This window comes from Corylus avellana, chromosome 11 (genome assembly GCF_965113065.1).
Source record: "Corylus avellana chromosome 11, dhCorAvel1.hap1.2, whole genome shotgun sequence".
In the NCBI taxonomy this organism is placed as follows: Eukaryota; Viridiplantae; Streptophyta; class Magnoliopsida; order Fagales; family Betulaceae; genus Corylus; species Corylus avellana.
This window is the reverse complement of record NC_142500.1, coordinates 510,287-522,537: the sequence shown is the minus strand read 5'-3', so window position 1 is coordinate 522,537 and position 12,251 is coordinate 510,287. Positions and strand designations below refer to the sequence as shown.

At 35.2% G+C, this 12,251-nt stretch overlaps 1 protein-coding gene and 1 pseudogene across 1 annotated transcript; both read right to left on the bottom strand.

Annotated features, from left to right (window-relative positions):
- Positions 1-2,660: 2,660 nt before the first annotated feature.
- On the bottom strand, positions 2,661-4,187 carry LOC132166679 (trimethyltridecatetraene synthase pseudogene; annotated as a pseudogene).
- Positions 4,188-7,302: 3,115 nt separating this feature from the next.
- LOC132165291 (trimethyltridecatetraene synthase-like) lies at positions 7,303-8,927 on the bottom strand. The gene is made up of 2 exons (XM_059575788.2): positions 8,019-8,927; positions 7,303-7,926 (listed from the first exon to the last, which is right to left on the bottom strand). The coding sequence occupies exons 1-2, from the start codon at positions 8,925-8,927 to the stop codon at positions 7,303-7,305; spliced, it is 1,533 nt and encodes a 510-aa protein (XP_059431771.2).
- Between the last annotated feature and the right edge of the window lie 3,324 nt (positions 8,928-12,251).

Genomic DNA, 12,251 nt, shown 5'->3' with positions numbered 1-12,251 from the left:
AAGAGAGAAAATAAAGGTTTTAATATATTTTAGGTGAGTATTTTTGATATTTTTTTCATTCCCTTTCTAAAAAAGGTAACTATTGCGCCAAATATCTTTTTAATAAAAATCGTGATTTTGTTTTAAATTCGCACTTTTTCAAATAAGCACTTTCTAATCAGCTTATGGAAATCGCAGATTTTTTTGCGATTTTAAAATTTGCGTTTTTAAAATCGCAATCTCAAACACCTTAAAGTTGTGATTTGGTTTAAAATCGCAGATTATTTTTTTAAAAACGCACTCCCAAACGCATCTTCAGAGTCAAAAGTTTGAGTGTAGGAGGGACAAAAATAAAAAATAAAAACAAATGAAGGAGTAGGAAACTAATTTTTAATGGTCCATATCATTAAAAATAAAATAAAAAATATATTGATGGGTGTTAAATTTTTGGGGGACTTAAGCCCCCCATTATTGTGCTAGCTTTGCCCCGAAAGAAATTTGGCTCATAACATAGAGGAAATAAAAGGTTTTTTTTTTTTTTTTTTTTTTTTTTTTTTCACTATAAAACTTGTACAGCAAAAAAGACTTGGTTCGTCGATGGCAAGAACCTTGAGTAAAGAATCCCCTTCAATGTTCATCAGGACTCAGGAGCAACCATGAGAAGCTGCCAACCTGACTGCCAGCAAGGAAGCGTGGGACTCACCCGAATTTGCTTCCATGAGATCGAGGGAGTTTCAAGGAGTTAATAACTATAAAAAATTCATTGTGGTCTTAAGGGTGACTGCAGCAACAGCAAAATTTGGCTTAATAGCTACGTTAAAATTTACTTTAAAAGCCGACCATATATATATATATATATGTTAGAGAACCCCACAAAATAAAGAGGCATGAAAAAGACTATTTTTTTTTCTTTTTCTTTTTCTTTTTCTTTTTCTTTCTTGTGGTTGAGATGAAAAAAAGCAAAATCTGATGTAATTGTTCAATGTGCCTTTACTGTTGAGTTTCCAACGTTTTTTTTATTTTATTTTTTCTGTCGGTGGTGGAGTACGCTGCTGGAGAGCACTATTGTTCACATCAATGTGCCTTTACTGTTGAATTTCCAACGTTTTTTGTTTTATTTTTTCTGTCGGTGGTGGAGTACGTTGCTGGAGAGCACTATTTTTCACATCAATGTGCCTTACTGTTGAGTCTCTTGCTTTAGCCAGAGTCTAGAGACAAAGAACGTTAAATAACTAATAATTTAATATAGTATATATCTATCAAAAAAATTTATTGAGTTGGAAACTTATCTTTGTTACTCACTTCATATTTCAATTTTTACTTATTAGGGGATAGTTTAATCTCGTAGGTAAGAGAAAGTATTAAAATATTAATTAAAATTGTAAATGAATTTGGTTTGTTCCTATGATTTTCTTTCTTTTTTTTTTTTTTCATATATTTGAAGTGGGAGAAGGAAAAAGAAAAATTATAAGAACACAAACAAAAACAACAAAAATATTCTAATAATAATAAAGAATAGGTCAAATAAATGACATGGCCATCAATAGTAGTCGGAAAAGAAAAACAAAGCCGACCATCAGTAGTAGATGGTGCGGCTGAAGCCTCTCTATTTCGTTGTGCAACTAGAACGGAGTATATAAAGAAGTTTTTGGAGGACCAAGTTATGATTTGTTGAAAGTCTTCTTGCAAAAAAAAAAAAAAAAAAGCAAACAAAGAAAATGTTCTCTTTGGAGAAAATTAAGAAGAGAAGGGTGCACTCAAACAACTCTTTACCGCCACTGAATCTAATGTGCCGGAACAAAAACAAAAAAAAAAAAAAGCGCCGGTATTTTCAGGAATGCATCGGAAAATTTGCACCGGTACGTATGGGGATGAATTTTAGTAGTGACAAGTGTGGTGGGTCTGTGATTGCTAGAGCGTGGTGGAGTTTTTTATGGCTGACGGAAAAATCGTCGGATATTCGAATATCGATGGGGTTGGGTTTATTTTGCGGCGGTGAGTTGGGGACGTGACTCGTTGTAAGGGTGATAGCACCGTTTCTGGCTGCTGAAGGGCGTTGTGATGAAATGGTGTCAAATGGGGTACGTTCATTGATGCCGATGGAACTCTGCTTGAAAGACTCCCTCACCTACTTGAAGTTTCTCCTTCCACGTGAGGAATTCTGCCTGCATGTTGTTGCTATAATTATATATGCACTTAAGAGGAGATTTTGACAGAACTTGTACAAAACACAGGAAATATGTATGGGAGTTGTGACCTCAATGACTACTTTATTGGAGCCGCGACTAAATTATATGGTAAGATAATAATAATCAACTTCACACACACACACACACGCGCACACACACACACACACACATATATATATATATATATATATATATATATATATATATATATATATTTCATTAGTAATTATCAGAAATGACCTTACAAATGTATATATAATTGTCGTATATAAATAATTACTATTAGAGTACTCTTACAATTTGAGAGTATTTTATTTAACTAAAACTATCACTTGTCCTCTCAAATTGATAAGTCCTTTATTCTACTACGAGTACTACTATCTTTATAAGGTTTAATAACATCATCCCTTCAAATCATGAGGTAAGTATTACAATTCCAAAACAAAGGTAGACACAAATTAATGGATAGACAGTTCACGCTAAAACTGACAACTAATAAAGATTAAGTGGGAGTCGCGGCTTTGGGACTGCAACAAGCGGGACTTCCTCAGTGCTCAAATGATCTTCAGGCTTCATGTTGGCCGGAAAATTCCATTGAAATCCATGTAACATATTAGCCAAGGTTGAAGAAATCATCTTTAGTCCAAGGCTATAACCAGGGCACATCCTTCTCCCTGAACCAAATGGCAATAGTTCGAAATTTTGTCCTGTCACATCAATAGCCTTTCCTAAGAACCTCTCTGGCCGGAACTCTTCAGGTGCATCCCATATTGAAGGGTCTCTTCCCATACCCCATAGATTTACGAGGACTATACTTCCTCTACGAATCTCATAACCAGCTATGTTACAATCTTCAAGAGCTAAGCGCGGCACAAGCATTAATGCTGTAGGGTTTTTCCTCATTGTTTCCTTCATAATTGCATCAATATAAGGAAGTTGTGGAAATATCTTTCTCTTCTACCCATCTGTCTTTTCCTACAACCCTATCCAGCTCTTCAGTTGCCTTTCTGATCAGGTGCGGTTGCTTCAAGAGTTCCGACATTGCCAGTTCCACTGTCCTCGCAGAGCTTTCCGAGCCTCCTATTAAGAGATCCCGATATTGATGAAACAAAACAAAAATGATCAGCATGATCAGCATTGGCTTGATAGATTTTGAGATTTGAGTTGGTGTATACCTGAGTGAGGCCCTTGAGATTATCATAAGAGAGCTTAACATGATCAGTATTAGTATCATCAGCCAGCTGCAACAGTAAATCCACGAAATCTCCAACTCCTCTCTTTACCTTGTGGTCGTCAAAAACATGGTCATGGAATCGATCAAATTTTTTCCTCAAGGCCTTCATTTGCTTCACGTATCCCTGCAAGTCCAAGAAATTGAGCCACGGAATCCAGTCCCCAATGTTGAAGGCCACATTAAGCCAGAACAACTCATCTGACATTTGTTGGAATTCTTTGAAAGTTGCTGCAGAAGTTTCCAATTCGGACTCATCACTGAAATACATCTTACCCAACACAATTCTACTTATAACGCTTAGATTGAGGCGCGAGAGATGCTCTCTCACCCTAATGGGCTTCCCAGACAAGGAATATAGCCGAGAGACAAGAGCACTCCTTTCTTCCACACGTATATACTCATACGACTCTGCTAAATACCTCGGACATAAATAGTTTACGCCCTTGTCGAAAATATGGTCCGTAAGGTGCTGTTTGGGTTCTAGAGGCAAAGACATGATCATATGTCTTTAGAAATTGCTTTGCCATTTCGGGAGATGAGGCAACCACAACATAGAACGACCCCAACTTGAGTTGCATAATTGGACCGTATTTTTGGGACAATTTGTGAAGGGATTGGTGAGGGAGGGGACCGATAAGGTTTAGATTGCCGATGATTGGCCAAGGTTTAGGACCCGGTGCAAATTTTAGGTTGTTGTGTTTGAAGGTTAAGGTTTTTGAAAGAAAGGCTAAGGCAGCTACAGCTACCCATACCATTGCTATAAGATCCCAAGAAGGAGCCTCCATTGTTGGTGATTGGTTAAGAGTTTGAGGTGGGCTTTTGCGTTTATATAGCTAATTATACAGAGAATACAGGGTAGGGGGAATATTAACATATATAGTTGAGTTATTAGCTTGTGTCTTCGTGTATGAATTAATGCGTTGCATGTCCCATGAAAAAGGTAAGGGACAGAGAGATGTCACACTTATAAGATTATACAAGTTAATTTTAATTCGGCTCAATTAAACAAGTTAGATCTCTTTCTTATTAATTTTGTATTGAATTCGTATTGAATTTGAGAATTGTGTAAAAAATTATCAGCCCAAAATGTAGCTAAATGGATTAAACCCTTTACTCTAAACCGCTAATTTCATGACGAGTTTACTAATAACCATACAAAAATAACAAAGTCCAACAATGATAAGACATAGCATGGTGAAGTTGTAAAGAGCTGCAATGTTTTTAGTAGTTTTTAGTAGTGTATGGTACATAGTAGATGCCATGTATCTCTCAAATGTAACTCATTTGTCTCAAATATAATTGCTTGCACCACCATTTATACCTACCACCGTCGTTATCTGTTGCAAAGAGACGTACCGATTATAATTAATAATAAATACGACACGAGAGGACGAGGCTGTAAAGAGCTGCAAATGTGACTTCACACCAATGATGGCTAAAACTATAAAAAGTATACTTTCTTTTCCTGAGCATCACACCACTGAATGAGTAGACTATAGAGTCTCTTTACAGAAAGAATAAAAGGAATTTTTCCATGATGGGTAAAGATTAATTTCCTACGATTTTAAAAAATTGACAATTTTAAAATTATTTGAATTCAGTTGGTTTATGGCTTGAAAAATACTACATATTAAAAGCATGATATGTTATAATTGATATAGTCAAAAAAAAAAAAAAAAAAATCAGTCGATATAGATTTAGCAAATTTATCGGTAGATTCTTGTTTAAGAAAAAAAAAATTAGAAAAACTTCATTTAACTCCCTTGAACTTTCATCATATTCATGATTATCTTCCTAAATTTTAAAAATTCTCAATTTAGTGTATCAATTTTTCAATTTCGCCCGTCCTTAAGGATTTTCCTTTAAATCCTAAAGGATGAGTGTCAAAATTCTCAAAAAAAAAAAAAAAAAACTTTCTTTTTTTAGGAAAAAAAAAAAACAAAAAAATTGCAAGGATTTAGGCGTTTGTTAGGATTTAACATAATTTGCAAAAATACACATTCAAGAGTGTTGGGCGAAGTTTTCAAAAAAAAAAAATTTCGATTACCATCATAATGATAGGGACAAAATTCGAAAAAGTATATATATCTACAAAAATGACATTCTCAACCTGTGAACCATGCATGATCTAAATAATAATTAAATTTTGTTTAATTATTTAATTATTTTCTTAGTTATATATATTTTTTTAACATTTTTAATATTTTTTACCCAACTTAAATTTCTTTTAATAAAAGAACTAAAAAGTTAAGTAAGTTGGGATAGGTCAGGTCATGAACGTGGAAATGTAAGCTATAACATTGAGAATAATGCTAGACATCTCAAGGGATTCTTCCCAAAATGCTTCTCAAATGATGTGGCAAACATTGTTTTCCTTAAAAAAATTCTCATTCTCTCTCCTTTCTCTCTCATTCCTTTCTAAAATAGTGTTTTTCACATCATTTAAGAAAAATTTTGAGAAGAATTTTGAGACACTTACCGGCCCTCAAACGTTAATGTGTTTTGGATTCGTTGAAGTTGCATTCCTTGTAAGGTCACTGATAACGCATGGATGCCTCCAAACACAGAGAAGAGAGTATCATGTATTCATGTGTAGTGCAACTAAAATATCCCACGTTTGGAGGAAAAAAACAGAAAAATAAAAAAACCATATCCATTAAATGTGCATTGAGTTTGGTACCCGCTAGGTTGGGTTAGGACATTTCTTTTTTTTTTTTTGCACGAGGGTCGGAGAAATTTTCTTTAACTTAGTTTATTAAAAATGACTTTTGTCTCTTGAATATATAAAAGTTATATGTTTTTTTAGTAGTAAAGTACTAGGTTGAAGGAAGTTTATTTAACTCGGCTGGGAGGAAAACTATGTCCAATATTGGGTTAGGTCAAGTCATGAACTTGGATTTTTTTATAAGCCCATTAAGCATGTTTGTGATTGTGTTTGAGAAATAAAGTTTTTAGTTTGGCAAAAACTTCATTTTTAAGCTTATTTTTAGACTTTTTGAACAATTAAAAACACTTTTTTTTTTTTTTTACCAAATGGGTACTGCATTATAAAATAATTATATGATTTCTAATTTTCTAGCACGTATTAATTACTCGTTATTCTCGTAGTAGGTCCAAGAAAATGGTTGCTGAGAAAATGCCTTCCGTCACATTTTGCCCAAAAACTTTGAGAAGAAAAGAGTAGCCCAACTTGTTCTGCTTTGGACCGTGGCCCAAAAAGAAATTAAGATCCCCGGCCGAGAAAGTAGAAGACCAGACTTCAAATGAATTGAAGAGTACTTCCAGGCCGATCAATTTGTTAAGGGATCGTGTGATTGTTGGAGAGAGACCCCACCATTTTTTTTTTTTTGTGAAAAATATGGAACTTCCATTTTTATGTTATTTGCGGAAGTGTTGGCTTTTGGTTGGATAAGTAAACTTGAAATCACGAAGAAGATAGACTTAAAAGCCTGTTTGGAATTTAGTTCTAAGCAATATATATATAGGAGAAGAAAAAGGATACAAGAGAGGAATGAGTGAGGATACTCCCAAAAAAGCTGTAAGAGGCAGACCATATATAGGGCCACATGTGGTGGGTGTGCCCTATATAGCGTGCATGTCACTTTCGAGATGTATAAAACACCACCAATTCTGCCACGTACAACGAAAGAGGGAGATCATCCGCACCCTCTCACTTCACTTTTCTCACAGTTATATATATATAGAGAGAGTGCTGCTGCTACTCGTGGCTTAGAAAATTTATAGATGATTATTCTATCTAGTGGACATTAATCTAGTTTCAGCAAAGAGGCAGACAAGTGAGGAAGACGATAACAATGATGCAGGCCCCTCAAACGAGGAAATTATTACAAAATAAAAGCAAACAGAAAATAGATAATTCATGCTAGCTAAAAGTGACAACTAATAAAGATGAAGTGGGAGTCGTGGCTTCGTGACTGCAACAACTGGGAACTTTCTAGATGTTGCCAAACCATAAACTTCCTCCATAGTCAAATCTTCAGGCTTCATGTTGTCTGGCAATTTCCACTCGAATCCGTGCAACATATTAGCCAAGGTTGAATAAACCATCTTCAATCCAAGGCTGTAACCAGGGCACATCCTCCTACCAGAGCCAAATGGCAATAGCTCGAAATATTGCCCCTTCACATCAATAGCCTTTCCTAAGAACCTCTCCGGGCGGAACTCTTCAGGTGCATCCCATATTAAAGGGTCTCTTCCCATACCCCATGTATTTATGAGGACTATGCTTCCTTTACGAATATCATAATCGACTACGGTACAGTCTTCAAGAGCAAAGTGCGGTGCAAGCATTACGGCCGGAGGGTGTTTCCTCATTGTTTCCTTTACAATTGCATCAATATAAGGAAGTTGTGGGATATCTTTCTCTTCTACCCATCTGTCTTTTCCAATCACCCTATCCAACTCCTCAGTGGCCTTGCTGATGAGGTGTGGTTGTTTCAAGAGTTCGGACATTGTCCATTCCACCGAAGTCGCAGCTGTATCCGTGGCTCCTATTATGAGATCCTGATGATATTGATGAACAAAAACGAAATCGATCACTAAACTTTAAGTCAAGCAAAGAAAAAGACTCAGAAAGTATATATATATATATATACCTGAGTGAGGCCCTTGAGATTGTCATAAGTGAGCTTAACATCGTTATTAGGATCATCAGCCAGCTGCAACATTAGATCCACCATGTCGTTTGGCACGAAATCTCCCGCTCCTCTCTTTGCCTTGTGGTCGTCAAAGACATGGTCGTGGAATCGATCAAATCTTTTGCTCAAGGCCTTCATTCGCTTCACGAATCCCTGCAGGTCCAAGAAATTGAGCCACGGAATCCAGTCGCCCACGTTGAAATCTGAATTAAGCACGAACCATTCATCCAACATTTCCAGGAATTCCTTGAAAGTGACGGCAGAGGTTTCAGATTCGGATTCGGATTCACTGAAATACTTCTTACCCAATGCAACTCTACTTATAACGCTGAGAGTGTAGAGCACGAGATGCTCTTTCACCTTAATGGGATTCCCAGACAAGGCATGAAGGCGAGAGAGAAGAGCACTCCTTTCTTCCACGCGAATATACTCATACGACTCTAGTCTTTTTGGGGTAAATACCTCCGACATATATATTTTACGTGCTTGCCGGAAATATGGTCCGTAAGGTGCCCATAAGATATCGCTGTAGTTGTAAGAAATGTACTTCCCTGCAGCGGGTTGGGGTCTAGAGGCAAAGATATGGTCATGTGTCTTTAGGAATTGCTTTGCCATTTCCGGAGATGCGGCAACCACAACTGACACCGACCCTAACTTGAGGTGCATAATCGGTCCGTATTTTTGTGACAATTTGTGGAGGGATTGGTGAGGGAGGGCTCCAATAAGGTTTAGATTGCCGATGATTGGCCAAGGTTTAGGACCCGGTGGAAATTTTGGTTGGTGGCGTTTGAAGGTGAAGATTTTTGAGAGAACAGCTAAGGCAGCTAGCCATGCCATTACTGTAAGAGCCCAAGAAGAAGCCTCCATTGTTGGGGATTAATGTTGAGATAGGTTAGAGTCGAGGTAGATTTTGCCACATTTATATAGTTGAGTAACCTTAACTCATGTGTCATGTGTCTGTTTGACAAGGCAAGAGAGAGAGACCCCACCATCCAATTATGCAATGTGTCTGTTTGACAAGGCAAGAGAGAGGCCCCCACCATCCAATTGTGCACTCATATATAGCTAGTGTCGGTAAGTAATCATCATTTTTTTTTTTTTTAAGGTGAATCTTTCATATTTATTCCTTAAAAAAATCAAAAGCATAAAGTTCTAATAAATCATAGCCAAAGCCATAAGGTTACAATGTCATAAAGATAAATATAAAAATTTTACAATCAAGTCCTATCTATGACTTTAAACATTCAATTAACCCTTGTCCAAATTTTAGTTGTAAAACAGATCTTCTTCAGGCAGATTCAATCTAATACATAAATAGTTCATATTTCTGACTTTTATTTTCTCAGTCATAAGAGTAAAACTCTCTCACCGAAACTAATCATCATCGACCTAAAGGCCAGGATTAAAACTTTTACCCCAAAGATCGTTCATAGAAGTAGATATAAAGAGAAGCCAAACCCTTATTAAAAATTAAAAATAAAAACACATTAAAAAAGCTAGCAAACAGCTACAACAGCTAGGGCGAGGGAGGCGAAGCGCACTAGCTGACACGCGATGGACGAGATGGAGCCGTTTTGCGCTAATGGGTAGCTGAGGAGCCGACGAGCATGGCCAGTCAGCACGTGGCTGAGCAAAACCAATTGAGGAAACTAGATTTAGATTTGAAAAACTAGGTCTACAACACCACCGATTTCAGGGAGGCGAAGAGCGGCGCAGCACGGTAGAGAGCAGATGGAGGTAGCACAACATAAGCAAAGGGATGGCCGGAGCAATTGGATTAGTCGAAAAAACCAAAAAAATAAATTGAAAAACAAAAAATAAAACAAAACAAGAAGGAGAGGGGGAGGAAAGAAGAGGGGAGTAGAGGGGAGGGGAAAGGAAGAGTTCCCTCTTCCCCCACAAGTTTTGTTTTCTCTATCTAGGTTTACTCTATCTAATTTTTTCTCTCTAGGTTTTCTCTACTAGGGTTTGCTCCTTTTAAATTTAGGTCCCGTTTGGTGTGCGGAATGGGTATTTTATTAAGAAAATGAATAGGTATTACTGAGAATAGAAAATGTTGGAATGGAATAATTATTCCAATTCTTTAGTTTGGTAATAATACACATGGTATAATTGGAATTGAATCAAAATTATTAAAAACCTCACATTATTTTATTTTATTTTTTCAATTCATATTAGAAAAAAAAAATTAAAAAAATCTTAAAAAAACCTAAAAAATAGGGGGGCCGGGGGTGGTGCGACCACCCCTGGAGCGCCTCATGATGGACCCATGAGGTGCAACCACCCCCGGATGCCTCGGGGTGGTCCTGCAAGGCGTCCGGGGCTGGTGCAACCACCCCCACCCAAAAACACCTCTTATAATTTTTATTTTTTTATTTTTTTGGTCGGCCACCCCCACCTCTTTGGTGGGGGTGGCCGACCAAAAAAATAAAAAAATAAAAATTATAAGAGGTGTTTTTGAAAAATCTATTTCATTATATAAGGAATAGTTATTCCTGTGTGTATGAAATTAATCATTCACATGGGAATAACTATTCACATGAATAGACTCATACCAAACAAAAGAATGACTATTTCATAGGAATAGCCATTCCATTCCTAGAGTCTATTTTGCAAACCAAACAAACACTTAGTAATCATCCAATTAATTGGTAATTATGTCATCACAACGACAAAAACTAGAAAAGAATGAAACATACTGGCTACAATGTGCGAGTGCAATAATTGTATCATTATCCATATTTTATAATTATCCAGCTTAGGAAAAAAAAAAAAAAAAAACATGTTCTATAATAATTGTATCATTATCAATATTTTATATTATCGATTAAAAAAATATATATATTTTATATTATCCAGCTTAGGGTTAAAAAACATGTTCTATAATTGTCCTCGTTCCACCAACTATATGCAACTTTTACTGTAATAAATTTTTTTTAAAAAAAAAAATTAGATATGGTATCAATTATGAATCAATTTCCATTGATTCTTGATTGATACCATATCTAAAACTTTTTTTTATTATTATTTTATCTTCGGAATTGTTGGGTTTTCCAAACAAAAGTTATTCCATTCCAGGAGTCTATTCTGCAAACCAAACAGATCCTTAGTAATCATCCAATTAATTGATAATTATGTCATCACAACGACAAAAAGGAGAAAAGAATGAAACATACTAGCCACAATGTGCGAGTGCAATAATTGTATCATTATCCATATTTTATAATTATCCAGCTTAGGGGAAAAAAACATGTTCTATAATAATTGTATCATAATCAATATTTTATATTATCGATTAAAAAAATATATATATTTTATATTATCCAGCTTAGGGTTAAAAAACATGTTCTATAATTGTCCACGTTCCATCAACTATATGCAACTTTTACTGTAATAAAAAAAAAAAAAAAGTTAGATATGGTATCAATTATGAATCAATAGTTAGATATGGTATCAATTATGAATCAATTTCCATTGATTCATGATTGATACCATATCTAACTTTTTATTATTATTATGTTTTCTTTGAAACTGTTGGGTTTTGGTTGGATGAATCAATTAATTAACCTGAAATCACGTACAAAGAAGTATTAGTCACACCATATTAATTTATTTCCGCATCGACCCCTCAAGAATTAACTAGTCTTCACGTTGGACACGAGAGGGAAAATCGAAATAAACCTTTTAAAACAAATTAACAATACAAAATCATATGTTTTCGCAGTGTTTAGTTTGTGGAATGTTTAATCCATTGGAAAAGAATTAACTATTACTGGGAATAAAAGAGTGGAATAGATTAGCTATTCATATTCCATTGTTTGGTTGTAACGCTGGAATAGACTAGATAATCATATTCCTTTGTTTGGTACAATGCAATATGTTGGTGAATGAAATTATATTGTGATCAAATTTCCTAAAATACCCTTATAATACAAATACAATTTATATTATTAAGGACTTTCACTCTTTTCTTTTTTTAAAACATAAACAACTTTACTATAATTTCTTTTTCTTTTTTGTTTTTAATTATGTCAGGTATGTGGCGTTTTCTTTTTTTTTTTTTTTGCAATTACGCTACAAAATTATTTATGTAAAAAAAAAATATAGTTGGAGAAAATAGAATCAAATTCAATCTTGAAATCAAAAAAAATATAGTTGGAGAATGTACAGAAAATCAAAAGAATTAAAAAA

Excerpts from the sequence above, each read along its gene's own strand:
- LOC132165291 (XM_059575788.2), bottom strand. The coding sequence starts at position 8,927 with ATGGAGGCTTCTTCTTGGGCTCTTACAGTAATGGCATGGCTAGCTGCC. Across the intron at positions 7,927-8,018 it reads ATCTCAAGGGCCTCACTCAG|GATCTCATAATAGGAGCCAC; the intron begins GTATATATATAT and ends CAATATCATCAG.